At 42.3% G+C, this 27,995-nt stretch overlaps 1 protein-coding gene across 4 annotated transcripts in view; it reads right to left on the bottom strand.

The window, feature by feature from the left end:
- Window positions 1-5,008: 5,008 nt before the first annotated feature.
- The window catches only part of Slc35f5 (solute carrier family 35, member F5), a 36,359-nt gene continuing 13,372 nt past the window's right edge, over window positions 5,009-27,995 (bottom strand). For 3 of the 4 annotated variants that reach the window (XM_087580109.1, XM_087580110.1, XM_087580111.1), the window contains 10 exons: window positions 26,956-27,146; window positions 24,773-24,854; window positions 23,063-23,150; window positions 20,041-20,105; window positions 16,338-16,442; window positions 15,708-15,867; window positions 13,611-13,701; window positions 10,961-11,115; window positions 9,759-9,854; window positions 5,009-5,909 (listed from right to left, as the gene is read on the bottom strand). In XM_087580109.1, the coding sequence (XP_087436235.1) occupies window positions 9,779-9,854; window positions 10,961-11,115; window positions 13,611-13,701; window positions 15,708-15,867; window positions 16,338-16,442; window positions 20,041-20,105; window positions 23,063-23,150; window positions 24,773-24,854; window positions 26,956-27,146 (1,013 nt within the window). In that variant the 3' untranslated portion in view covers window positions 5,009-5,909; window positions 9,759-9,778. 4 annotated transcript variants of the gene reach the window in all.

Raw genomic sequence — 27,995 nt, 5'->3', positions numbered from 1 at the left:
AGTCTCTATAATCATAGGGCCAGCTTGCCTTCCTCCCTCTGCTTCCCTCCCTTATGTATTTATTGTGACATCTAATGTCACTTGTCAGCTTGACACACTTTGGAAGAGGGACCCTCAACTAAAGAAGTACCTCCCTCAGACTTGTCTGTGGTACATTTTCTTGATTGCTAATTGATGTTGGAGGGCCCAGTCCACTATGCAAAACTGTCTTTTCTGCTCCTGTTGGAACTGTCACTGTGGAGGCTTACAGCTGAATAAGCTCACCCTTTCCTCTTCTTTCTGAACTCTGGCTAACTGGTTCAACAGCTTGAGTCTCTAAGCTGACTGATTCAATCTGGCTTCTCTCGTCTTCTTACTGAATTTCTCTGCTTGGCCTCAAACCAACTCTAGTGGCAATTGGTTCTGGTCTTCTGGCTCCTTCTTATTCTCTGGCACCAACTGCCTCTGCCAACCTGCACTGAACTGCAAGAGCTCACGAATGAAGGCAGCTCCATTGCACTGCAATGTGCTGTGCTGACTCCAAAGGACTGATTTCTGTTGTGGTCTGCCCTGGAGTTATCTGTATTTTGATGCTAATTCCACTGCCCCAAGGACAGCTGCCTAGTCTACTCAGGACTCAGGTGACTTCACCAGAACCACTCTCCATTGAATTTGTAAAGTACAGATGAGGGGCAGGTACAGGATAGAAGGAGGCCTGCATTGGAGGAGAAGGAAGGATGGGCGGGAGAGAAGTTTGAAGGAAGAGGAGGAGACTAGAACAGAGACAGGAGATGGAGAGAAGCCATGGTAGGTGATGTTAAGATTCTGCTCTGTGTATTTACAGGTTGTTATTAATGTTCTCAAGGGATGGATGGTACTGGGCTTTGTATGTTTAAGGGGGCAATTATATCTTATCAATTGGATCTAAGATTGTTGTGTTGTGTGTTCTTTAATGTGTAGATTTAAGTAATGTAATGGAGTGTGGGGTGAATGGTCTGGGCCGCCAGGGAGTTGGGATGTGTTTCCGCCAAGATATCTAGCAGATATCTTGGGACACCGCAGTGCGGACCTAGCGGGTAAAAGACAACTACTCTTTTTTATTTTTATATTTTTATAACAACAGATTTCTCTCCCTGTGCTTCTCTTAAATAGTCCCTATTTTCTTTGCTAGCCTACTGAGAGTAGGTATATCCTGTCTCTCACTTCTGTCAATCACTTTCAAGCATGGCTGCTTCCTTCTACCAACTAACCTTACCTATATTGTTTGGAATTAAAGGTGTGTGCTAAGGGTGCATATATATTCCAGCTAGATCACAGAGATTTATAAGGATGTGACCCCTTGCCAGAGCAGCCATGTTACTGGATAAAAATTCCTCTACATCACTGTGAGTGGTAAAGTTCTTATTCAATGGACCTATGCTGTGCGATTCTGGGAGCAGGCCAGTAAGAATTGCTCCTCTATGGTTTCTGCTTCAGTTCCTGTCTCCAGGTTCCTGCCTTGAGCCCCTTCTCTTACTTCCTTCTATGATGGACTGTGCCCTATAAACATAAATAAACTTCCATTCCCCCTATCCCCTGCAAGTTGCTTTTGGTAAGAACATTTTTCACAGCAACATGATAGCAAACTAGAATATTTGTTACACTATGTTATACTAGCTCCCAACTCCAGGGTTGGAATGATCTTACTTCTGTCTCCCTGGGAGGTGGTATACAGACCATGGTACCCAGCTTCTAGCACTTTACTTTTTTAGACCATCCCTAAAATACAAATCACAGAGGCCAAGCACACACCTGTAATTTCAGCACTTTGGAGTACAGGCAGGAGAATTAGGAGTTCCAAGGACAAAATTAACTATACAGTGAGTCTGGGGCTACGCGGGGAATAAGACCATCTCAAAACAACAAAAAGAACAAGAAGAATGGGAGAAGGAGGGCAAGAAAGAGGAGGCAAAAGAAGAGGAATAAGGAGGCAAAGAAGAAGCAGGGGCAGGGCATTAGAGGAGAAGGCCACAGCAGACACCTTTGGTTGGAGAGATCACAGCTCAGTGTATAAGAGCACATACTGCTCCTACAGAGAACCCAAGTTTATTTCTCAGCATCCACATTGATTGGCTCCCAACCACCTATAACTCCAGCTCCAGGGGACTCAACACTCTCTTTTGGACCAAAAGCACTGTACTCGTGTGCATATATCCACACATAGATATACACATATCCACATAAGAAAAATGGGCTGCTTCCATTTGGAACAGAAAGCAGGAAAGAGTAGGATCTTCAGACATCCTGACCTCTGCTGAGACCATATTACATATTAGTCCAGAGGTCATGGGCCACCAGGGCTGCTGGAGTCATAACCCCTTCTTATCAACTGCTAGGTCAGCCACAACAGAACTAGACCCAGAAAGGTGTGGGTTCTGTCACATACACGATTGGCCTGCCATCCCAGAGTACCTAGTGCTTCAGAGATGGCCTGTCCAAATGAGAAGTCTTTACAGGAGCCCAGTGTGGTAGATGGCTGTCTGTCAATGCAGGAACTAGCAGGATTGGCTGCTGGGTGACATTGGTGGCCTGAAGATGAGCCAGGAAGGCTGATGTGGACACTGTCTAACGTTGGAGCTCAGCAAGATGTATTTGGAAAAGTTCACCATGGGCAATATACTTCCCACCTGAAGATGTGAAGATCCTACTGCTGAATGCTTCACACTCGTTAGAAGAAATCCTGCTGGAACTAAGCTGGAAGGTTCCTTCCTGCTGGCTGGCTTTCATAGTACTAGATGTGCTATGCGAGCTCTGGGGAGAAAAGCCATCAGCAGGCTTACTCGACTGTGGACCCCATGTGCTACAAACAGACCCACCAAGCAATGTGCCCACCAGCGTAATAATGGCGTGACCATAAGGGGACCATAACTACTCTGGCTGTATTGGAGGCTGTCTCCACCAACGGGAATCCACTTGTTACTGTAAAGCTGTTCAGTAGCCTTTGGATGGGGACCTAGGTTCTACTGAGAAGGTCCTGCTGTTGTCCTCGATTGGGTAGGGGCTCCTGAGGCCCTACTCCACCAGGGGAGATAGTAGCCATGGCAGGCTGCTAGGGAAAAGGTAGTCATTGTCATTAGTGACATAACCAGTGACAAGTTACTTGTGAATCAGTGGACAGCTTCACAGTGGCTCACGAAGCAAAAGGAAGAACAAGCACATAACACTTCACAGTGAGATAGGGACATGGCGGAAGGATGGTGTGGGAAGGTGGGTTGGTGGGGGTAGGAGAATAAGAGGGAGAGGAAGATGAGAAAGCTAGATTATATACATGTACAAAATGAACCAGAATAGATCAATTTAAAAAATAATAAATTGCCGCCCAGAATAACTTCAGGGGAAGATGGCAGATAGGGGAGTAAAGGGGCAGTGATTCACCCCAATATTCACCAGTACAATGGTCTTCCCTCCAGGGAGGTGCTGCAGAGCCACCCCCCAGGGTAGCAGAGGTTCAGTCAGTAGTGTCTAAAGCCCAAGTGGCAGTGATCATCTACGAGACAGGAGTTCACCCACTGTGTCCATTGTATTTAATCATCTGACGCCTGGGTTTCACTTCCATGGTCTCAATTATTTCTCCCTGGAAACTGCTCAAGGTCTTTGTAAATTGTGATAGCAAAACCCAGAAAACTACAAGAATTAGTCTTGAAGTCTTTGAGTAATTGACAGGCTTCTTCACGTAAGTTCTAAAAATTCTTCAGAAATCCACATCGTGTGTGTGTGTGTGTGTGTGTGTGTGTGTGTGTGTGTGTGTGTGTTTGCATGTATTCATGTCTGCCTTGAAGAGGTGTGTGTGTAAATGTGAGGAATGTGTACAGGTGAGAGGTCACTATCAACAGCCACTCCTCAGGCACTGGATTTTTTTTTTTTTTTAATTTTTGGTATGTTCATGTGCCAGGCCCACACAAGCCGGAGTGTGTGTGTTGATCAGAGAATACCCTCGGAAGTTGCTTGTTAGGCCCCAGCTTGCTAACACTGTAACGCTGTACTGGATACTTTAGACTCCCAGCTTCCTGGTAACTCTTTGGTCTTTACCTCCTGCCTCACCTCAGGAGTGATAGGATTACAGAGGCAGATCTCCACATCACGCTGTTTTATACAGGTTCTTGGGATCAAAGTCTGATCCTCAGGCTTGGGCAGTGATCAGAGCCATCTCCCTAGCACAACAAAGCGTTTTTTGAGTCAGGGTCTTCCTACCTTGCTAACTGGGCCAGCAAGCCCCAGGGGTTCTCCTGTCTCCACCACCTCCACGTAGGGCTATTTTTATATGTGTTCTGCACTCAAGCCCGCATGCTCAGCAAAGCAAGCACTTTGCTGACTGAGATCTCTCCCCAGCCTCTACTTCCTTTGTGTGGCTTTTACCCTGCCAACCAGCATTAGTTTTAGCATAAGAATTTCTGGTGGCCCCAAGTGAGAAACACAGCTGTCCGATACTGTCTGTGTCAGAACTAAGCAAACAGCCACATTTTAGATTCAGGGTAACACCAGACCAATTTTAAGAATGTAAAGAGGATAAAGCTGAACTCTGTAAAAAGACTTTTTTTAAATGAGATTCATTAAGAGGATCAGAGAATGATTCTCACTTCGCTTGAAACGGGAATGGATTCTGACTGACCAAAAGCCAGAGAGTCCTCAGACACGGGCTCACCGACAGGAGCAATGCCAGAAGCACACGCACTGCGAGAATGCCTAAGGCCTCGATTTAGGAGTCAGGTAGGAATATTTTGACAAGTTTTTGATACATATCTCATTCTCTAAGGCTGGCCCCATATTCTCTAGGTGGGATGCATAATTTTGACCTCCTGATCCCCCGCTTCTGCGTCCTGAGTGCTGGGATCACAGGTGTGCAGCATTTCTCTTCCTTCATGCAGGCTGAGACCGGAACCCAGGGCTTCAGGTGTGCCGGGCAAGCATTCCACCCACTGAGAGGAACTCCCAGCCCCACGATTTAATGGTAGACAAAAAATAAAAATACAAAATTTTAAAAAATCAAATGTCATCCTTTAAGCAGTTTTTATTTGCCTTTCTTTTTTATTTTAACCATTTAAATTTACTTAGGAAAAGTAAGATTATTTAAGGAAGCAGCACCCAGTTTTAGAGTAATTTAGCACATTTATATGTGAAAAATACAAAATTACTCAATACATCTTTAATACACAAATACATATACAAACATTTTATTCTAATAATATTCTTTATCACTTCAATTTAAACCATTCCATTATGAAAATTTCTTAATTGAAGAGAGAATATTCCTTTAAAACTCTAAATGAAACAGAGCTTTCTCAACTAATTTATAGCCACACAGCCTTTAGAATACATGATTTTCCAGTTCACAAGTCTTCCCTTTAAAACTGTTACGGCTTGTCATGGTTTTTAAGATAGAAGGCCCCAGACAGCAGGGAGGACCCCAGCGTGCAGTGCTCAGAGCAGGTCTTCTCAGGTGCCCACCCACCCTCTAAGTGCCACCAACCTCGCATGAGCACACTTGCCACACTAACATTTCTTCTGAGTGCTCACTTGGCCATCTACCAAACTCAAACCAGAGCCTGCACCACTGCAGGCGTGCAGGCTGGCACCCGCCGTCAGAAATGCTCATCTCACGTAGGTGAGCTCCCGGACACTGGGAAGTATGTTAAACAGGGTCCCCAAAGGAATCCCGTTCCTTGAATGGTCCACCTATTCCTTAACTGAACGGACACGTAAGGCAGGCTGGTCCTGGACAGCAACTGGACTGCACGCACTACAGGGAACGCCCTTCACCCTGAAGAAGAGGCACACGTGTGGACGATGGAGACTTTCAAAGAACTGAAATGGCTCCTGCTCAGACTAGGCACTGAAACACCTCTACAAAGAACTCGCCAGATTGTCTCTTCACTGTAGAATGTTCCATTAAACTAAAAGGAAAAGGATACAGAAAATGGTTATTTATCATTCACATCATCTTAATGTCTATACTATCGAGTCTGAGAAGTTGAAATACCCATTATACACAACACACATATTTATTCAAGTAATTGGTGCTTGAACATGAGTTAGAGGAATTCAGGATAGGGCCAACAATATGGCTCAGGAGAAAAAGGGGCTTGCCACTGAGTCTGCTTGACCTGAGTTCAATTCTTAGAACTCACATGTGAAAGAAGATCCAAGTCCCTCAAATGAGACTCTGACCTCCAAACATATGTTGTTTGTTGGGAGATGGAGACAAGGGATTCCCTGGGATTTGCTGGCCAGCCAGTCTAGCTTAATGAGTGAGCTCCAGATTTAGAGAGAGACTGTCTCAAACATAAAGTCAAGACTAATAAAGGAAGACAACAGATGTCAACCTCTGGCGAGAGGCCACATACATGAACACATGAACACCAAGTAAATAGATTAAAAAGAAATAGGCACTTAGGATAAGTTTCATGGCAATGGCAGGTCTGACAGCACCACTGAGTGAGAACTGTGTGCCAGGACTTCGTTTTACTTCTGGCATATTCTACTGTGCTCTGTGGGGCAATGCCTCCTCCTAGCTGGTTCTGCTCTAGGCTACCCAATGATGCTCCACCTTCTCTAGTCTTCACTATCTCTACTTTCTCTGGTTCTCACTTTTCCCACTACTGAAACACTACCTGGGTGGGTTGGGCTTGAACATGACTCTGAGAATGAGGACAAGCATCTCATGGAAAGACAACCTGTAAATAATGCAGTGGCGCTAAGAAGCTGTAAATAACTATGTTTACACTCATTTACAGCTTAACGATTTTATTTCTGTTTGTGTGTGTCTCTGTCTGTGGGTGTGTACACACAAATGCAGTGCCTGAGGAGGCCAGAAAGGTCAAGGGATCCCCTGCAATCGGAGTCGCAGGCAGTTGTGAGCTGCCTGACACATGTGAACCAAGCTCTGTATCTTTGAAAGAAACTCAAGCACTGTTAGCTCCCGAGCCTTCTCTCCAGCCCCATTATTTTTAATTGAAACACGGCACACCTCTTTCCCACGCCTCACTAAAATGTCAGTAGATAATAAAGGACAAGTGTTCTTAGAAGGAAACTACATGAAAAAGAGATCAAGCTACAGCAATCAACTCTTGGTGGCTGTGAAGAAATACAGCTAAGTGCTTCAGTCTGAAAGTGGGAGGGAAGCAACAGAAAGTACATTGAATGTCAGCTCTGCAGTCACATAGCTTCCCTGTATTTTATACAACAGAAAAATTGTAAAGTTTATTCTCTAAATACAATGGCAGGAGAAATTCTAGAGAAAATATCAGGTAAGGTAGAGTTTTAATGATGTGGTCATATCTTATTTAGTCGTGGAAATATAAACACAGAATATAGATCTACCCAAAATTGTGCAGCAACTATACAAAAGTGTGGAAACTTTGTTTTGTTATTGGTGTTTTCTTTTTCCTCTGAAATAAAGTCTCATGTAGCCAGGCTGGCGTCAAACCCACTGTATGTCGAAGGACGGCCTTGAGCTCTTCCTGCATCTGCCTCCCAGTGCTGGGTTCATGGCCTGTGTCACCATGCGCCATCAGATGATGGAGATTGGCCTTTCCAGTCTGGCTAGAATGGCATGCAATTGAGAGGCAAGCATGTGGTGTGGAAGTGGAGATCCTGATCTGTCTTACTGAAAAGTTTTGTCAACTGCCATGCCTGAAGTTGGACAGACAAGCAACAGAAAAGGAAGAATAATCTATAAAGAGACAGGCAAATCCAAGAAAATCAGCCAAGACTTGGGGTTAAAGGCAGTTAAGATTTGATTCCACCCCCTCCTGAGGTTCTGGTAAGTCAATAGTTGCTGAGGAAGGAGCGATGTTTTCTTCAGTGCTCTACCACAGGCAGGCTGCTCATGCTCTTATCAAAGTAACTCCTCCCCACGTTCCTGTAAGAACAGCACACACAGACACACACACACACACACACACACACACACGCACGCACGCACGCACGCACACACAGGAGAGGGGCAAAGTTAAAGGACAGCATTTGAAGAGGGTGAGCTCAGCAGGAGTGGAGAGAGTCAAGACAGAGTAACAGGGAATAGGTATGATCCAATGCCTTACACACGTGTGTGGACATGTCATCATGAAATGCATTGTTACATGTAACTAATTCCTGCTACAGAAGTGTCTGGAAGAAGACCCAGCTATTTGTTTTACAGGACCTAGGCATAAGCCCACAAGCTGGTTGCCCACATGTTCCCAGCTATGCTGTGGCCCCATGTGATTTCCTGGGGGAGCAGAGTGGCCAAGGCAGGGAGGCTGCTCTGTACAGCTTTGCAGAGCCCGACCTCAGACTGTGTCCAAAGATACAACCACAGAAACCCAAGAAAAGTAGCTTAGGGTGAATTACGATGCAGATAACAATTAGGCCACAAGACCCAAGCTACTGGTAGAAGCTGGAAAAGCTGCAGGAAGTTGTGGGTGGGAGGGAAACTCCAGGCAAGATCATGAAACAGGCCAGCAGGAAGTGTCTAGGGATGTCCCAGGATACAAGGCTGGGATCCCAGCACGCCAGTCCCTTACTGCAGCTTCCTAGTCTCAGTAAGTACGGTGGATTTGTGCCTACCAACCGTATGCTGGTTATTCCAAGATGTTTGTCAACTAATATCCGTCATATATGCTCTCAGTCTTGTAAGAAATATAAAGGGCACCAATTCTTTAAAAAAAAATTAAAGTAGGAAAATGATTCTGAAACATTAACAAAAGCAGCTCACTACCAGTCATATAAAATATACATATGCACATGCGCACACACACATACACACATGTACACACATGGTGGGGAGCAGGAAGAGAAGATGTGATTCACTCTAAAAAATTTTATTATTCTAAAGTTTATAATGAGGACATGTCTTTCTAAAGTACATAATCAGATAAAATGATTCAGCATAAAGAAGAGCAGGATAGGAGGCTGGAGAGATGACTGAGCTGGTAAAGTGCCTGCGCTGAAGCCTGCGGACCTGAGCTCAGATCCCCAGCATCCACATAAGAAGCCAGGACAGCAACGCACACCTGTAATCCCAGTGCTTGGGAGATGGAGACAGGGGTGGGGTGGGGGGGTCCCTGGGATTTTCTGGCCAGCCAGTCTAGCTTAATGAGTGAGCTCCAGATTTAGAGAGACACTGTCTCAAACACAAAGTCAAGACTAATAAAGGAAGACAACAGATGTCAACCTCTGGCCAGAGGCCACATACATGAACACATGAACATCCATGCATGTGGAGGAACACAAGCGTGCACATACACAGACAAAATGACTTAGACTCACTGACTAATTTGAGAAAGGAACCGCTGTGATACTTTGAACTCAATACCTGCAAGATGGTTTTATCATAATGCATTTCCCAAACAAGGAAGCAGGCTCAAAGAGACCAAGAAACTGAAAGTATCATCAGCCATTTGTGGAAGAACCTGGAGACCTGGAACCCAAGTGGTTTGACTCCAGAAGCTGTACCACCTTTGGCCACCTCAAGCAACTCATTTGAGGAAATCTTGCAGGGACAGAGTGTGGTGTGGCACAACTTAGATCTCAACATTCTAGGTGTAAGAGGCACATAGATCTCTTTAGGTTTGGGTTTGTCTGGTCTACATAGCAAGTTCCAGCCCAGGCATGGTTATGTAGAGAGATCTTGTCTCACAGAAGAAAGAAGGAAGGAGGGAGGGAGGGGGAAGGTGGGGGGAGGCATGCAGGTAGGCCTGCCTACATTTGGATATCCCAAGAATGAGAAGACCATGCAGCACAGTGCTGGCTCAAATACACACCTGACTACAGACCACAGCAGCTAAGCAGCTCCATCCTCCTGAGAAACGCTGTGCATCGAAATGAGGCTCTCGCACTGTTCACTGTCTTCTGAAACTCTAAAGGAAAAAGGCAACAGTTAACAAAGCTGTAGAACTCAAAAGAAACTTCAGAAATGATCCGCTACCCTAGCTAAAGCTGGGAGGTCATGATAAAGCAGTGGTAGAACCTATCAGTTCCCTGTTCTTGAAGCACAATATAAAAGTCTTCTCTCTTAAAAAATGTTTAAAAAAACTTAGAAAAGAATATATAAGACAGGGTTAACATATTATGACCTGCACCCAAACCAAAGTTTTCTACATTTAAATTAATTGTAGACCATCAATAAGTACTCTTTGTTTTACCTGTGAACCAAAACATTTCCTTCTTAAAACTTAGCAGTAGAGAAATTATTTAATCATCCTAAGGATCCAAACGCATTTCTTTCTCCTTATACAATATGAATTATATAATTTGTTCTTTAACAAATCCTGTCAAAATCTCTAAAGCCACTGTGGTGATTCTCCATTTACTTAGCTAACCCATCACTGTTGTCTTTTGAGACAGGGTTTCCCTCTGTAGCCCAAACTGGCTCCAATCTCCCAACCCTACTGGTCTTCCTGAGTTGCTGAGATTAAAGCAAAGCACAGTCACACACAGATCAAACATAGAAGATCTATGTTATGATCCCAGAGTTCAATAAGCTAAGGCAGGAAGATCACGAAGAGTTCAAGGCCAGCAAGGATTACAAAGTAAAATGATAGCTCAAAAAAAAAAAAACAAAAACAAAACAAAACAAAAACCCCAAAATAAACAAAAAATAAAAATAAGGGCCAGTGAGGCTTGGTTGGTAAAGTACGTGCCCCAAAGCCTAAGGACATAAAGTCAATCTCCCCTAACCATAAAAAAACAAAAACTCAAGGCAACACAGGTGGATCTGGGGCTCACTGCCTGCCAGCCTAGTTAAATTGGTCCAGGCTACCCAAACTGGCCAGTGTCAGTACAACGCTCAAAACGAAGGTGGAGTGATTAGAGAAGACACTTGACATTACACCTCTGATCTCCCCTCATACATGTATACACACATGTAGGTTCATGCAGACACAAATGAATGGATGAACACACACACACACACACACACACACACACACACACAAGCTAAAAAACATTATGGGATAAAACGTACCTCTGAATTCGATGTTTTCTGCATATAAAGGCAAAAACTCTTCTGACTCCTACCATCACAGGATCCCAATTATTATAATGGCATAGGAGAGTAACAATAAAAAATGAAAAAAATACAGGGATAGCGCCTGCAAAAAATAACCAAGAAAACTGCACCTAAAACAAAAGATTAAAATAAAACCCCAAAATTATCATTAAGGCAATTTTTTTTACCTTTAATGTACATTAAAATACAAAGAAGACAGAGTAAACACTGACAATATGTTATAAAGTATTACTATTTAAGAGGATTCAGGACTTCAATTTACAATTCTACTTGCCTAAATAACCAGTAGTAACACTTACTACTCTAAAAAGAAAAGTAGGCAAAAGAAAAGCAACAGCGGCGTGCCAGTAGTTACAAGGCCGCTGCCCAGAGAACGGGAACGACCACAAATGGAGGCTCTGGGCCAAACACCATGTGATGCTCATTTCCTCTGCCATGGTCACCCCTGCTCACAATTGGAGTTTCCTTCCTCAATTTCCCATACTATCTTCAAAATTTTACATTTGGAAATAAATATTATGTTCCAGCTGTAGTTCTTAATGTTAAAAGCAAGTGAAACCCTTAGGACAACTTCTGCGAGCATTAGTGTCTGGTTCCCATGAAAGTATCCAAAGCAGCTCTCTAAGCAGCCTGCACCGAGGCCTGCGGTGGATGAGGGACACACTGGTCATCTGGTTTATAAAAGCCTGCACCAAGGCCTGCGGTGGATGAGGGACACACTGGTCATCTGCTTTACAAAAGGAAATAGCCACTCCTAATTGCTAGATGAGGAAGATGCGTTTATCCTCTTCTGGGAGTTACAAAGAAAGATAAGGATAAAGCAGATGGCTCAATAAAGTGTTTGACTTGTAAGCAGAAAGAATTAAATGTGATCCCTAGAATCCTAATAAAAATTCTGGAAATCCCAAGAACCCAAATAAAAAATAAGTGGGTAAGGTGGTGCATACTTGCCCTAGCACTGGGCAGTGGAAACCCAAGGATCTGTCAAGCCCACTGGCCAACTAGTCTACTTAGCAAGCCCCAGGGGCCAGGGAGAGACTGTCTCAAAATGGCTGGACAGCACCTTAGGAATAATACTCAATTCTGTCCTCTGGCCTAAATTTGTGCTCGACCGCACGCGCGCGCGCACACACACACACACACACACACACACACACACAGAGAGAGAGACACACACACACACACACAGACACACACAGACACACACACACACACACACATGTGCCATATGTACTTATCCAAACACATGCATGCGCATAAAAGAAAGGAAAGAAAGGAGAGTTTTCATAGGCAAAACTCCCTCTGCTGGAAAGCACATGCTGGCCCATTTAACACCACCATTAAAACAGAAAAGTTTCATGAGATGATGTGTTTGGTGAAGGCTTTCAAAGAAAACATAACAATAACCCTCCAACAGTGTTTACCATGCAGCCTCTTTTACATGGTATATACACACAGAGGTTAAGTGACTTGGGTAACGCTTACCCAAGAATGAGTACTCACTGCATTTAGATATCGAAGTATTGATGAACTGTAACATTTTTGAATGATTACCAGAACATCTAATAATGTAGAAATGCCAGCACAGAAGTGTTTGTAAAGATGTATTTATTTATGTGTCTATGTAAGTTCCTGAGTATAGGTATGTAGAGGTGCTGGTAGAGGCCAGCAGAGGGAGTCAGATCTCCTGGAGCTGGCTGTAAGCTGCCTGAAGGAAACTAAACCCAATCCTCTTTAAGAGCAGTGCATGCTCTTAACATCTGAGCTAGCTCTCTAGCTCTACAGTATGATTTTTAAACAATGAATATGTATATCATTTAGAGTATTTGGCCTTTATCCTTGAGCTATACAAAGACCTTAAGAAAAATAGCACTAAAATAAGGCTATTAGCATACACTATAAATCTTGTAACTTTCAAATATTTCTCTTTTTAAATTGTATTAAGCTAAAACACACATATATACTATGATTACCTATGACTTAAAATATTTAAAATTCAAATGCAGAATAAGTGGCTGTCTTCCTCACAGTTTTAGGCAAAGGGACACCTCTCTCCTCTGCCACCCTTAGAAGCCCTGAAGAAACCTTTTCCTCAGGATGTGGTGGCACATGGCTTTAATTCCAGAACTTTGGAGGAAGAGGCAGGCAGATCACTATGAGTTTAAGGTCAGAAAAGAAACTTCTAAGTCATATGGGTAGGGGTGAACTAGGATGCATGCTATGCCATTACTGTAGACGCCAGGGGTCACCTGGTTGTCCTTCCTTAGGTGCTGGCTTTTCAAAGAGTCACTTACGACCAGACTCTCCCTGTGGCTAGATGGGCTGCTCAGTGAGCCCCAGGATTTCTCCTGTCTCCACCTTCCCCAGCATTGCAAGCAACAATACTCCCAGCACTTTTTTTCACATGGATTCTGGGGATCGAGCTCAGTCCTCAGGTTTGTGGGGCCCCCTCCTCAGCCCCAACTCTTTAGGTCTCTATGTCCCAGAGCCTCTCTTAGAAAGAAAGGCATCAAGCATTGTCCATGTCTGCCTCCCTTATTACCGACATCGCCCTTAACCATCACTAGGTCTCCTTAGCCAGCCCTGCAGTATCTCCTGAGCTTACCTTTTGCATGCACATGTCCGCTATGATGGAGAGAGGTATCGTAAGGCTTAGTGCAAGTGTGCCTATCAACGATGAGGTAAGAAAGCAGCCCCTAAAAAGAAGAAAGGAAACATAACTTCTACATTGCAAACATACGAAAAATGCCACTGAACAAATTGAGCCAACATTTCATGTCCTGTAATATGTGCCTGAAAGGGGAACACTGAGGGCAGACAGGGATACAAAAATAATAGCTACTAAAATGACTCCAAAGCTTATCTTTGACTAATGAAAATGCAAACATGGAATTATAATGTGTTCTGGGTACTTTATAGTATTTATGAGATCTGCTTGCATATATTATTCAACTCTGGACATATAGTTTATATTTCATTAATTTAAAATATTACTGAGCAGAGGTTTTAGTTTTGTGCTGATACCTAGCAATACCTTTAGATTAAAAAATAAATTTTAAATTATGTGTATATGTGTGGGTTTTTACATGTGAACGCAGTCTCCTTAGGGACCAGAAGAGAAGGTGGGATCCCTCTGAAGCTGGAGTTACAGGTAGTTGTAAGCTCCCCAACATGGGTGCTGGGAGCTGAATTCAGGTCGTCTGCAAGACCAATATGCACTTTGAAACACAGAGACATCTCTCTAGCTTCCAAAAACAGCATTATTAAAACTGAAATCACACATAAACTTTAAGAAACTGATAAGCTTGTGCCCACAAGGCCCACCTCTTAAAACTTCAATCTGAGAGAAACTGAGTTAAGTATAAGACTATAATGAATGAATCACAAAGTCTATATGGGATACTGTGTTCAAATGTACTTTAAACTTATTGTCATTAAAAGAGAAAAACTGTAACACATGTCAGCATCCCAAGCTAGTTCATTCATGATTTCCATATCTGGCTCATTCATTTGCAATGTACTGAATATAAACATAACCACAAAAAGAGCCTGTGAACAAACAAATATTCCTACACTCCTCCCTAAGTAAGCAATCCCAGAGTCCTATATCCGCAAATTCACATTGCATTCCCAGCTCGTATGCTGGATGTCCATTCCTTCACGGCAACTTTCATTTGTACAAGACTACTCTTTATATGGTGTGCACGCACGTGTGCTCATGCAGGCTAGAGGCCAACAACCACTCTGTCCCCTCACCACCTAGTTTCCAGATGAGCTCTCGAGCTGACCCTAGGGCTCAGTGGCTCAGCTATGCTAGCTGGCAAGCAGCTTCCATGGCTGTCTCCATCTCTGTGCTGCCTGAGTGTTAGAGCTGTGTGCCACTCTGCCTGGACATCCAACTCAGACCCTCGTGGGTGCAGAAGAACTTTATCAAGTGAGCCATCATCCCAGCCCCCGAAACTGCACTTTAAAAATAAATATTTTTACTTTTTGGCAGTTCCATACATGTGAACCAACACCTTGAAAGCATTTTTACTACCTTAAATTATTTCTCTTGTCCTACTTAGCTTCCACTATCAACTTAATACAGCCTAAAGCAGGGATTCTCAACCCTCCTACTGCTATGACCCTTTAACACAGTTAGTGGTGACCCAACCATAAAGTTATTTTGTTGATAACTTGATAACTCTAATTTGCAGGATATCTGATCTGTGACTTCTGTAAAAGGGTCATTCCATCCCCAAAGGGTTAGAACTGCTGGCTTAGTGTCATCTGAGGGAGTCTGAATTGAGGGATTGGACTGGCCTGTGTCATGGCGGTTACAAGATTGTCTTAATTGATGATTAGTGTGGGAGGGGCTGCTCCGACTTCCTCAATGCTGGGCTGTAACCTGAAATGTAAGCCAATAAGCCCTGTGCTAAGTGGCTTCTGGTAAGTGTTTTCTCACAGCAGCACAGAAGCAGAACACAAAGAGTGTTCGTTCACGTATTTGTATTCTTTCATCTATTAAACAGATTTTGAGCTTCTTTCTACGTGTCCTCTTTGCAATGGGTCCACAAAAATTAAAATATATTCGATTACAAGTATGTATGCAGAAGGGAAGTGCACAGAAGGGACCATAAGAACTCAGAAGACTGTTCAAATTACTCAAAAGTTAGCAAACCGACAAGGAGTGAACCACAGGAGAAATAAGAGAGCCTACCATAACCACAGAAACTCGGACAGAACTGTTCCAATGAGGCCGTTGATAATGATACACAGCAGTACCACTTTATTGGGAAACTCGAAGTCCTCAAAGCCAGTATAATGAAGTAAAAAGAAGCCCGGCCACAAGAGCAGCAGATTAAACAGACCTACAAACCCTGAGGATAGAAGAGACATGTTAAAGTCAGGACTGACTTCAATCCTCCAAACTTCACAGCACTGTGAGAAACGTGAGCTCTCCCAAGGGGCTTCAGCTCGTTGCCTAACTGGAGCAGGTGTGGGTTGGTTTGAAGATCCGATTCTACAAACAGATCAATAGCAGGAAAATACTCCACCAAGCACCTGGCAACTCAAGTGCGGTTCGGCTGAAGCCAGCTCAGCCGGTGAAATACCGGCTGCTCAAGTGTGAGTGGACTCCTCAGCAGGCAGGTGGGTCTGGGGACATGCACACATGGCTCCCTGGGACCCACTGGCCAGCTAGTCTGGCTGAATTGTGAGCTTCAGAAAGTTCAGTGAGAGAGCTTGGAACCCATAACATTAAAATCTCATGGAGGAGAAAAAAGGCCTCCATCATCTCTCAAAAATGACCTGTGAATTTATGATGTCAAGTAAATAAACATGAACTTGCCAAAAAACATTGGAATATCCAATTTATCTTCCCTGTCTACCTTTCTCTTGATCATCACAATGTAGACAGCATAGAACATAGCTCCAGCAAGGGACCAAATGGAACCTGTGAAAACCAACACATGATTTAAACTTTGTCTGCATTCATGAACTCATTCAACATATCCTACTGCACATCCTGAGAGTCTAATAATACATTGATACTAAATAAAGAAGTGAGCATGCACAAGTTAAAAAAAAAACCTAACTCATTCCATCCAGATCCTCCCAATAGGATAGGAAGGGAAGGGACTGATGGATAAGCAAATATAAGCAAAAACATTTGCCTTGGTGACCTAACCAAATAACCACACAAATTCTAACAATGTAAGTCAGATAAGTAACAGTTTGTCTCTATTTTGAAGCATACACTTCCATTTTTTTCTCTATATCACTGATTCTCAACCTTCCTAATACACTTCCCTTTAATACACTTCCTCATGTTGTGGTGACTTCCATGGATAGATTCATTTTGTTGATACTTCATAACTGTAATTTTGATACTATTATAAGTCAATCTGTGTTTTCCGATGGTCTTAGGTGACCTCTGTGAAAGGGTCATTTGACCTTCAGTAACTCGCAGGTTGAAACATCAGCTCTCCATGAACACTTTGACATGTGCTATTTTGTACAATTTAACAGACGCTTCTTTCCATCTCTAAACCATTGCTTGATCTTGTTCTTTCCATCCTTCCATATGAATTCACAGATACCCCACGACAACACCCACAAGGTCACACCTCTTCCACCTAGCATCCTCTTTCTACTCTAGTTTCCCATTGATTTGTCCTCTGTTTTAGAGAACGGAACATTTAGTAATGTTAAATACAGGGTTACAGGTTGGGAAGATAGCCCACAGCATGAGAACATAAGTCTGAATCTCCATGACCCACATCAAGTCAGACATAGAAGTGTGTGCATCTTTAATCCCAGGTCTCCTGTAATGAGATGGGGGACAGAGACAAGAGACTTCCAGGAGTTTACAAGCCAGCAGCCAGGCATACACAGTGACAAATAACAAAAAAGCCCATTGCAAACACGGGAGAAATCAAGGATCAACACCTGAGGTTGTCCTCTGACACCCACACAAGCATTGTGTCACACATGCACACCCACATGTACACAAAACACACACCATATATCCAAAGAGTAAAATGTGTCATTAACTTCTTCTCTAGTAACTTTATTTTATAATTCTCGTATCTTATTTTATATCAAGAACTCTTTGAAAACTACAAATATAATTAATATATGCATATAATTGGTTGAAAATGTACAATATAATGTGAATCTCAGTATGTAAATAATTACTACTGTCTTCATTAACTTGTGTTCAATGACCCTTATATAAGCCTTTAAAAACAATTCAGCAATGTCCCAAGTGACCATACTCAATAGTTTAATCTACTCAAAAGAACAATATTAGTCTATTTTTATTATTATCAGAACTTTTAAAGCCTGTTAAAATTCTGCACTCAAAAAACAAATGTATATTGTGTTTTATATACACAGAGTAGCTCTGGGTCAGAAAGAGGAGACGTAGGTCAAAGCACAGGTGACCAGGCAGTAACCACAAAGAGTCTGAAAACCACTGCTCTATTCTATGAACTTCAAATATCTAGAGAAGTTAACTGATTTGGGCTCTAGTTACCTTTGTTTTTGCTAAATGTAGCCAGTGGATCTAAATTAAATGTTTTTTATAAATAGTGACTGCTAAAGAAAGGAACAAGATGGGTAAACTAGTGGGTAAAACTAGTGGGTAAAAGTAAGAAATGCAGGCACAGGAAAGGGAGCAGAGACTGAGGAAATGGCCAACCAATAACTAACCGGCCCAACTTGAGACCCATCCCATGGGCAAGCACCAATCCCTAACACTATTAATGACACTCTGTTATGCTTGCAGACAGGATATTGTCCTCTGTGACGCTCCACCTAGCAGCTGACTCAGAGAGATACACTCACAGTCAAAACAGTGGACAGAACTTGGGACTCTTGTGGAAGAATAGGAGGAAGGATTATGGCCCAGGATATAGGAACTCCAAAGAAGACTAACAGAATCAACTAACCTGGACCCTTGGAGACTCTCAGAGACTGAAACACCAATAAGAACATACATGGACTGGACCTAGGGTTCCTTACACATACGTAGCAGATGTAAACATTGACCTTCATGTGGGCCCCAGACAACGAAAGAGAGGCTATACCAAAAGCTGTTGCCTGTATGTGCAATATGTTTTTCTAGCTGGGCTGCCTTGTCTGGGCTCAATGGAAGAGGATGAGACACTTGATGTGCCAGAGTTGGGGCAATAACTAGGGGGTGCCCCACATTCTCAGAGGAGAAAGGGAGAATGGAGAAAGGATTGTAGCAGGGGGTGACTGAAAGGCAGGCAGTCAGCAGGATGTGAAGTGATTAAGTAAAAAAAAAAATAATAATAATATAAAATAAATAAATAAAATTTTTAAAAAGAGAAGACCATCCTAGATTAGGGAATAAATCATCTATAGTCTAATTTCTTACTGTACTTTGAAGATACAGAGACTTCCTTTCTATTCCACACGCATTTTGTGCAAAGCTATATTCTCAGTACAGTGTGCTTGCAAATGATTAAACTTGTCATTAAATAATAAATAATACTTACAACTCTCTAAAAGAAAAAGAATGACAACAGGATATTTCTCTAGCCTCCAAGTGTCTCCCCACAAGATGCTTGTTACTTCTAGTCACCTGGCCCTGGAATACCCTGCAGACACTACTGTAGTACCTTCATCCCTAGCAATAGGTTAAAGCAATGTCATGGGTCCTTGCAGAAAATGTAGCAACACCAATCACATCAGGAAATATTACTGTCATGATATTAATACCAATTTGGACAGCATCAATTTAACGAGGAATAATTCTAGACAAAATCCAACTCAAATGGAGAAACACCGTACAAGATAAATGAGCTGTACCCTCCATAGTTGTCAAATTCATAGAAGACAAATGAGACTGCATTAGGGCTACTGCTGAAAGGACATTAGGGGACCAAGATAACCAAATAAAAAGTAATAAACGATTCCAGGCCAGTAAAAAAAAAAAAAAAAAAACACTGTGAGAAAGATGGCTACATTAAGGATGGGTCTATAGCTCATACTATCAAAATTAAATGTCCACTATAATAGTAACTGCTCGTGAATGATACAAAAGTGGCTGAGAAAATTAGTAGGTAATGCTAATTCTTGATTTTTGTAATTGCTCTGTGGTTATATAAGTTCACGTCTGGAGAATTTGGATGAAGGTCATATAGAATTCTATTAACAGCCTTTTTTATCACTTACAAAGGAAAAGTTAAATTTAAAAAATGACTTTTTAAAAGACCCCGATACTGGGTCAGCAAAGTGGCTCAGCCAGTAAAGAGGCGCTTGCTTCCAAGCCTGGAAACTGAATTTAGTCCCTGGGACCCACAGTGACAGGACAGACTTGATTCTTATAGGTTGTCCCTGACCTCCACACATGAGATGTGCAACATGCACACCCACACACACGTATGCACACACACACACATGCAAATAAGTGTAATAAAACTAACTGCCTGTTAGTGCTCACTGTGTGTGCATAGGTCTGCATGCACTACAGTAAGCACAAAGCTTGCCTAAATGCCCTAGCAGAGCAGTTAGGGTCTTACCTATCGTGTCTCTTCCAGCAGACTTTTCAGATCCAGACAGGTTCACCAGCACCACGCCTCCAATGCTGTGAGAGCAACACTCATTACTGACGAGCAAAATAGCAAGGGCCTAAGAAACTAGTCATCTGGATTAAAGACCAGGAACTCCTCTTAGCTTTGGGTAAAACTGTCTGAGAATGTACTGATTTCATTGATGAGTGTTCATGAGCTCACCAGCACAGCACAGTGCAGCTGACTGACAGCTAATGCTCACAGATGCACACCAGTGACTTACAGGAAGAATTCTTACTAACAGCCATGGGAAAACCGAGGCCCGGAAGAGGTTACATGTCTTGACCAAGACCACGTAACAGGCTGGAACACAAGCAGCCTGGCCCCAGAGTCCATCATGCTTACACATCCCTGTCTTTTAGTTAGGGAGAAGGGATTCCTGGTCATCCCTTTCCCAAGCCTTCTTTCAGAGTGAGAAATAAGCCAAATCGGTATAAAGCTAGAAATGGCACTCTTCCTGCAGTGAGACCTAAACAGAAAGGCTGTCTTACACACCTGGTCAGTCCTGTTAACCACATGGTTTTAATGGGCAACTGAAGACAACTGAAAGCTGCTGAGTGGCCAGAGAACATTGATTCGTCTAACTGTTATTTGTTGAGAATCTAAAGTGAACAAGATGAGCGATTCTGGTCTTAAAGAGCCTGCACAGCCTTTTGAATTCTGCAGAGCTCATCAGTTGTGTATACACTTTTTCAAACAAACGAAAATGCTACAAATTTAAAAGGCAGTCTAACTCTCTCGCCCAATACCCAAAGGACTCTAACGCATTTGAGGAGCAGTAGATAAAAAGAATATTTCTGTCCTGTATGGAATAATGTGATTGGAAGTTAAGCAGAGCACTCCTTACGGTGAATCCTCCTACTCTCAGTGGTGCATCAGATTTCCTGCTATGACCACTGTTTGGAATAGAGTCAGCTGTTGTTTACCAGTTCCCACAATATAACAGAAAGCACTTATCCATCCAGAGGCTGGTGCCATGGAGGTGCCTAAATATACTGAGCACAAGTTGTTCTTTGAAACAGTTTAGAAGTTTGACCTCATCCCTCTGCATAACAATCCCATGAGACAAATTCTACTGTGATCTCCAGTTCGCAGAGGAGAAAACAGGCAAAGGGGTTTTAAAGAAGTGTACAAGATCTCAAAACTAGGAATAGAAGTGGGACTGGATCACAGACAGCGACATTTCTGAGCTTGTCAAATGTCTTTCAAGGTTGTAGCTCTATCAGGTTCTGTATGCGGGAACAAAGACTCAATCTCATTGTTTAAGGTCAATTCAAAACAAAGTATTAAACAGTGCTTGTTAGAGTATTCTTAAGAGTAAAACTACACACAAAAATGTTTCAGTTGTCTTAACTACAGCTCAGACTTCATTTTTTAAAGAACAGAAAGTAGTTACTTTTGACTTGTGGGGCGTGGGGTTTCTCTCACATCTCTACTGCCCCATGGCAGCCACAGATAAGCAAATGAATGAAAATGACTGGGTTTTAATAAAACTTTATTTGTAAGAACTGGCAGGCAGCTGAGTTTCCTAGTCTCCATTCTTAACCTACTTTAACAAGAAGTAATATTCTGTAAGGCACTTGCAAATTCAGCATTTTATATCCATTCTATTCTTTATCACATGGTACTAAGAAAACTTGTATCACATTGTACTAACTAAAAACTTAGCATATATTTCAGGTAAAATTTAAACCTAATTTACTTCCTCAGTATGAATGTATATATTTCCAAATACGAAAATAGGTTTGGTTAAAATACTAGTCATGCAAACAAAAGAATATATCCCTGGTAGTCATGAAGACTAAATGCACATTAACTGGGTCAATCAGGCTATCACTGAACCAACCTTGGTCAGCTTTCCCATGTGTGCACAAGCTGTAATACAGAATACGGTAAGAGTGATCAGTCTTCTACACTTGCCAAGTTCAAGTCCCCAGATACTTCATAGACATTGCTCCAACAATGCTTTACAACAAGCAGAAAGCTACAGTCTTCCTAACTGCAGCAGGCCATAGGGGAAGCAGCAGAAGGCTGACTCAGTCTGAGCTACTAAGAAACAGTTTCATCATTAAGTGTGTCTGTTACCTCCTTGGCTGTCTCATTTTCCAAAAAATAGCAGCTTTGTCAAACTAAAGCATCTCCTCTGAGTGCTGTCTATGGGAAAAGCCCTCTGCTCAGCTTTTGGCAACACACACACACTATGAAGCCAAGTTTCAGCCTTTAAAAATGTACAGCCCAGCAGAGAAGAAGGGAGAAAGCAGCTCACAGTCACATATGAAAGACTGAAATGTAGTTATTAACAATGTGGCTGCTGTGCCCTGAGATAAAATTGCCAAATGAATTAAACAGAAAGTGAAAGATCACTACAGGCTAAAGAACTGGGAAAGACTCAATTTGGTTTCTAGAAGAAAAGAACAAAGAGAAAACAACATAAAAGGGGGATTTGTGTCAGGAAAGGAAACAGACAACTAATGATTACATTCACTGCTAAATGTGAGAGTGAGTCCAATATCTGGTAGTTTTTCAGTCAGTGAGAACCAGTGAAGGGGCACCATAGCTGTCCCGTGACCTTGCCCTCCACTTACCCTAAAGGGACACAGGGCTAAACAGCATCATGTCCACAGAAAGCCTCTTTTGGTCTCATCTTTCTTTGCTTATTCATTATAACATAAATTAAATTATTTCAACATCATACTTTAAAGACCTTATCTATATTTGTGTCTACATAGGTATCTGTGTGCAGGCTTGCTTTTGGGCAATGAGAGGCCAGAAGAGGCCAGAAGAGGGTGTTGGATCTGTCAGAGAAGGCATTATAGGCTTTGTAAAATAGCCAGTTTGATGCATGGGTGCTTAAATCTGGACCCCAGTCTTCATAATTGTCCTAGTAAGCTCTCTTAACTTCTAAGCCATCTTTCCAGTCCTAATACCATATTTCTTAAGCAGAGTAAACTAGCATATGTTATACTCTTACCTTAAAATTACAGCTAATAGTTTAGAGAGGGTAAACCTGTCTCCGCTGTTACTCGGAAATACAGCTGCAAGGATTAAAGTAAAAAGTCCTACAAGGAGGAAAAGAAGGACAGAGAAGCTGGTAAGATTACTTGCTACCCACATTCTTCATCACTAATACCAAGGGTGACATGAGTAAATCACATACATCATGTTTTGTTTTGTTTTGATAACATACGGTAACTTTGAGACAGGGTTTCCTCTATGAGGTCCTGGCTGTCCTGGAACCCATTCTGCAGATCAGACTTACCTCAAACTCATGTAGATCTGCCTGCCTCTGTCTCCCAAGTGCTGAGACCATCATGCCAAGCTATGTAGACCTACTTAACTTTTAAGCTAATAGTTTTTTCTATTTTAAACAAATGATCCTGCATTTACTTAAGTGGAAATGTTTGAAGGTTGGATTAAGAACAGCTTCTAAACTAAGGCACATTTACTCTAGCAGTACAGATAAGGACAGGCCTGCTTATTTTTAAACTAGTAAGTATGAAGCTCAGCCTGTGGAGTAACTCTATGACCTCATCACAGTCGTGCCCATGGTCTAAGGTTATTTCCACAGCTTCAAAAATACTTTTTATCTTCCAGATTTGGAAGGTGAGTCAATGTTAAAAATAAAACCTCTACTACAGTGCAAGTTTTAGATATGAAATAAGCAGTAGCATTTTAAAAAAAGGATCTAGAAAAAGATCTCTGAAAAGGAAAAATGCAGGGTAAGACTACCATCAGGGGAAGCTAGGCGAGAAACCCGTCATACACTGGAGAATAAAAACCACAGGGGGGGCTGGAGAGATGGCTCAGTGGTTAAGAGCACCCGACTACTCTTCCAGAGGTCCTGAGTTCAATTCCCAGCAACCACATGGTGGCTCACAACCATCTGTAAAGAGATCCGATGCCCACTTCTGGTGTATCTGAAGACAGCTACAGTGTACTTATATATAATAAATGAATAAATCTAAAAAAAAAACAAACAAAAAAAAAAAAACAAAAAACACAGAAGGCCAGGTGTGGTGGTACATGCCTTCAATACCAGCACTTGGAAGGCAGAAGCAGGCAGATCTCTGAGTTCAAGGCCAGCTTGGTCTACTGAGTGAATTCCAGAATAGTAAGGGCTACACAGAGAAACCCTGTCATAAAAAACAAAAACAAACAAACTAACAAAACCCACTGGGGGGCAAGAGAGGACACATGCTCAGCATGCACAAACTAGAAAATGTTCATGCATTTCAGGATAAAAACCATAGAGGGCCATGTATTCACGGGAGGGTAAGTAGCAAACATGCTAAGCCTACACAGGCCCGGTACTGATCCACAGTACTGAACAGAAAGAATAGCCAAACCCAGAACTATGTTCTTGAGGGATCACCAATAGTGTAAAGTCAGGCAGTAAACTGTAACCATGGCTATATGTGCCTGCAACCCTGCTTGGAACATAGGCACAGGCAGGAGAATTGCCACAAGTTCAAAGCCATCCTGGTCTACACAATAAAATAGCCAGAGCTAAACAGGAAGAGTCTCAGAACCAACCCCCCCACACCTGAAAAAATTAGTTATAATAGCTAATGTTCAACAGAACAAAAAACTTAGAAAACAAAATTGTGTCGACACACATACACATATCACTAGAAATGCATACGTCAATTCATAAAGCAGATTCTGAAGACACACTTCTTACCAGAAGTTGAAGACAAAATATTCACTATGGCAACCTGTGTATCTGAAAGTGCTTCTTGGTATGACAAATTTGCCAAAAACCACTAAACCAAAAGACAAAGAAAAGAGAAAAAAAAGAGTGAAACCTCATGAAACATATTTATATCTGTCAGTCTAATTTACAATCCCTTCCCTGACCCTCCTAAGCACTGTTACTATATGAGATTTGTTTGACTTTTTAAGATTAATTTATTTATTATGTATACAGTATTCTGCCTGCATGTATGCCTGCAGGCCAGAAGAGGGCAGCAGATCTCATTACAGATGTTTGTGGGCTATGTGTAGTTGCTGGGAATTGAACTCAGATCCTCTGGAAGAGCAGCCAGGGCTCTCGACCTCAGAGCCATCTCTCCAGCCCACTGTTTTGCTTTTAAGATTAAAGAAAGGAATCGTGTGTATAGTGTGTATCTGTGTTGGGGTATGGGACCTTGCATACAGTGCCAGAAGAGGCGAGGATACCAGAAACCTCAGACTGGAATCAGGAGTTTGTGAGCCACCAAACGCAGGCCTGGGAACTAAACTGTAGTCCCCTGCAAGAGCAGGATGGACTTAACCCTGAGCCATCTCTCCAGTCCCCACAAGTGGTTTCAAAACTGTTCTTTGAGAAAAACAAAATCTCAGCAACCAATATAAGAAGAAACATTAATAATCAGAGCTAAGATCTTGCTATCCAATTCTCTGAAGACACTGTCAGACAGCGGCACACACCTGGGACCCCAGCACTCAGGACTGAGAAGATTACAAGTTCCACAGGTTGACTAGTCTCCACCCGTACTAGTGGGACCTTGTCTCAAAAGACAATTTACATTAAATTGCAATAAAAAGCAAACAAACAAAACAAACAAACAAAAAACCAGAACTTGTCTAGCATGCACAGATCCTGGGTTTAATTCCCAGCACTACCAACAAAATATAACTAACAAAAGATGGTTAAAAAAAATAGGCATTCAGAACTGGAAAAAAGACTCAGCAATTAAAAGCACTTCTTGCTCAGGCAGAGACCTGAGTTTGGTTCTCAGTACCCCCAATGCTTGCCTCAGAGACTCTTGGAATTCCAGCTCTAGGGAATCTGATACTCTCTCTTCTGTGCTGCACAAGGACATGCACACTGTGTGTGTGTGTGTGTGTGTGTGTGTGTGTGTGTGTGTGTGTGTATAAACGTAAAGGAGAGACTGAATATCAATCAATTCCATTTTAACATTTGTTTATTCATGTACCTCTCATGTTTCATTAGGTTCATCTGAGTTAAGTTCAAATTTTGGGAAACTCTCTTACAGTAAAACACAGGGCCCCTGGAAAGATGGGTCAGTGAGAGTGCTTGCTATGCAGTCATGTGGACCTGAATTCAGAGTCCACGTTCACCTTAAGAAGCCACACATAGCTGTATCTACCCCTGCAATGATAAACTCAAAAGTTACCAAATTGTTTGTAGGTGTAGGTGTGTTTATGCAGGTGTTGTGTTCTAGAACCTGCTGGTTTCATATCTTTATTATGTGGGGTGCCCTCTGTTTACACATATGGACGTGGAAGCCAGAGGTGAACTGTGGCTGTCATTTCTTGGGTGCTTGCTGCCCATAATTCACTGAGACACGCTATCTCACTGGCCTGGAACTCGCTGAGGAAACAGGCTAGCTGGTCACGGAGCCTGGGGATCCATGTCCCTCACACTGGGATTACAAGTGTGCAGCATCACACCACCTGTGTACGGGGCCAGCAATGAACTCAGCTCCGGCGCTCACAAGGTAAGCACTTCACCGACTCAACCGCTTCCTCAACTTTAACTTATAATTCTTGGAGGTATGATAAGTATTCACTAATTGGATATTCTAACACCCCAGTGTTGCAGACAGCAGTTAAAAGAACAAACAACGGAGAACTCTACATTTCAAGAACCTTACATTTTAAGCTGCATTGCTGGTATGTGTGCCATCTTAAATAAGGAAGAAAGAAAACAGGCAGAGAAAGTACTGTCATGCTAGTCTGACAACCCGAGTCCAATCCCAGAACACACACAAGTGTGGAAGGACACAGTAACTTCCTCAAGGTGTCCTCTGACCTCCACATGCATGCTGTAGCAGCCCCTCACTCTCCTACCCACACAGCACACACATGTACAACGATAATAAATCTTTAAAAGACACTTACCACAAAGCAAAAAAAAAAGCTAATTTTTGCTACTTGGGTTGCAGTCAATTTCCCTACAGTCTTCAGTATGGATTCTTGGTCTTTCACAGTGGGATAAGACATTCGAGACAGCTTGGCCTCTAACGCATGGCTTGATGGGAGCTGTCGAATCTCCATGATATTGCTAAACCTTACACGGGACTTCTTGGGAGCTAAAAGAGAAAACAATACAAAACATTAAATATACCCTCATATCCAACAAAAATTAAACAGAGTATTCACGATAGATACAGACTATTCCGTTCACTTGTGATCAAAGCAAGACAATAAAAACACTAGTTATTAATACCTGGGGCAGCTTTGCTCAGTCAAAAGAGCTAGAAAAAGTGATGTAATGTATGAAGTGTTTCGGAGTTTAAAAAGGGTGAGCAAGATAGAGCCATGGGTAACCCTACCATCAAGTCTGAGGACCTGAGTCTGATCCCCTAGGACCCACATGGTGGAGAGAAAGACTTGACTCTCCATCTCTATACAGGTATATAAAATGAAAAATTTAAAAGTAATTTTAAAAATTTAAACAGTTTAGACTATTAAAATTCCAACAAAAGTTTATAATAGTGTATATATATATCGTTTACCTGTATATGTATATGGTATATATATCTGATCCCTTGGCTCAGGATTTTACTATGCCTATTATGTTAGCATTTACAGTAAGACACTATTTTGATTATTCTTCATGGCTAGCTCATTTGTGAGAACTGTTTTCCTAGGCAATCATTCAGAACACTTCTCTCCAGTCTCATGCCTTGCAAAGGAAGTAACAGATGAACACTGTGCCTTATATGAGGCTGACATTCTGAAATAACTCAGAGAGCCAGGTGATGGTGGCACAGGCCTTTAATCCCAGCACTCAGAAAGCAAAGGCAGGTAAATCTCTGAGTTTGAGGCCAGCCTGGTCTATACAGCAAGTTCCAGAACAGCCAGGGTCACACAGAGATCCCCAGTCTCAAAGAACCCAAAAAGCGAAACAAAAAAACCCCAAAACACACAGAAGTAGC

This window comes from Rattus norvegicus, chromosome 13 (assembly GCF_021556685.1).
Source record: "Rattus norvegicus strain SHRSP/BbbUtx chromosome 13, alternate assembly SHRSP_T2T, whole genome shotgun sequence".
NCBI classification, from domain to species: Eukaryota; Metazoa; Chordata; class Mammalia; order Rodentia; family Muridae; genus Rattus; species Rattus norvegicus.
Note: the sequence above shows the minus strand (reverse complement) of the source record. Positions and strands in the feature narration are given on the sequence as shown.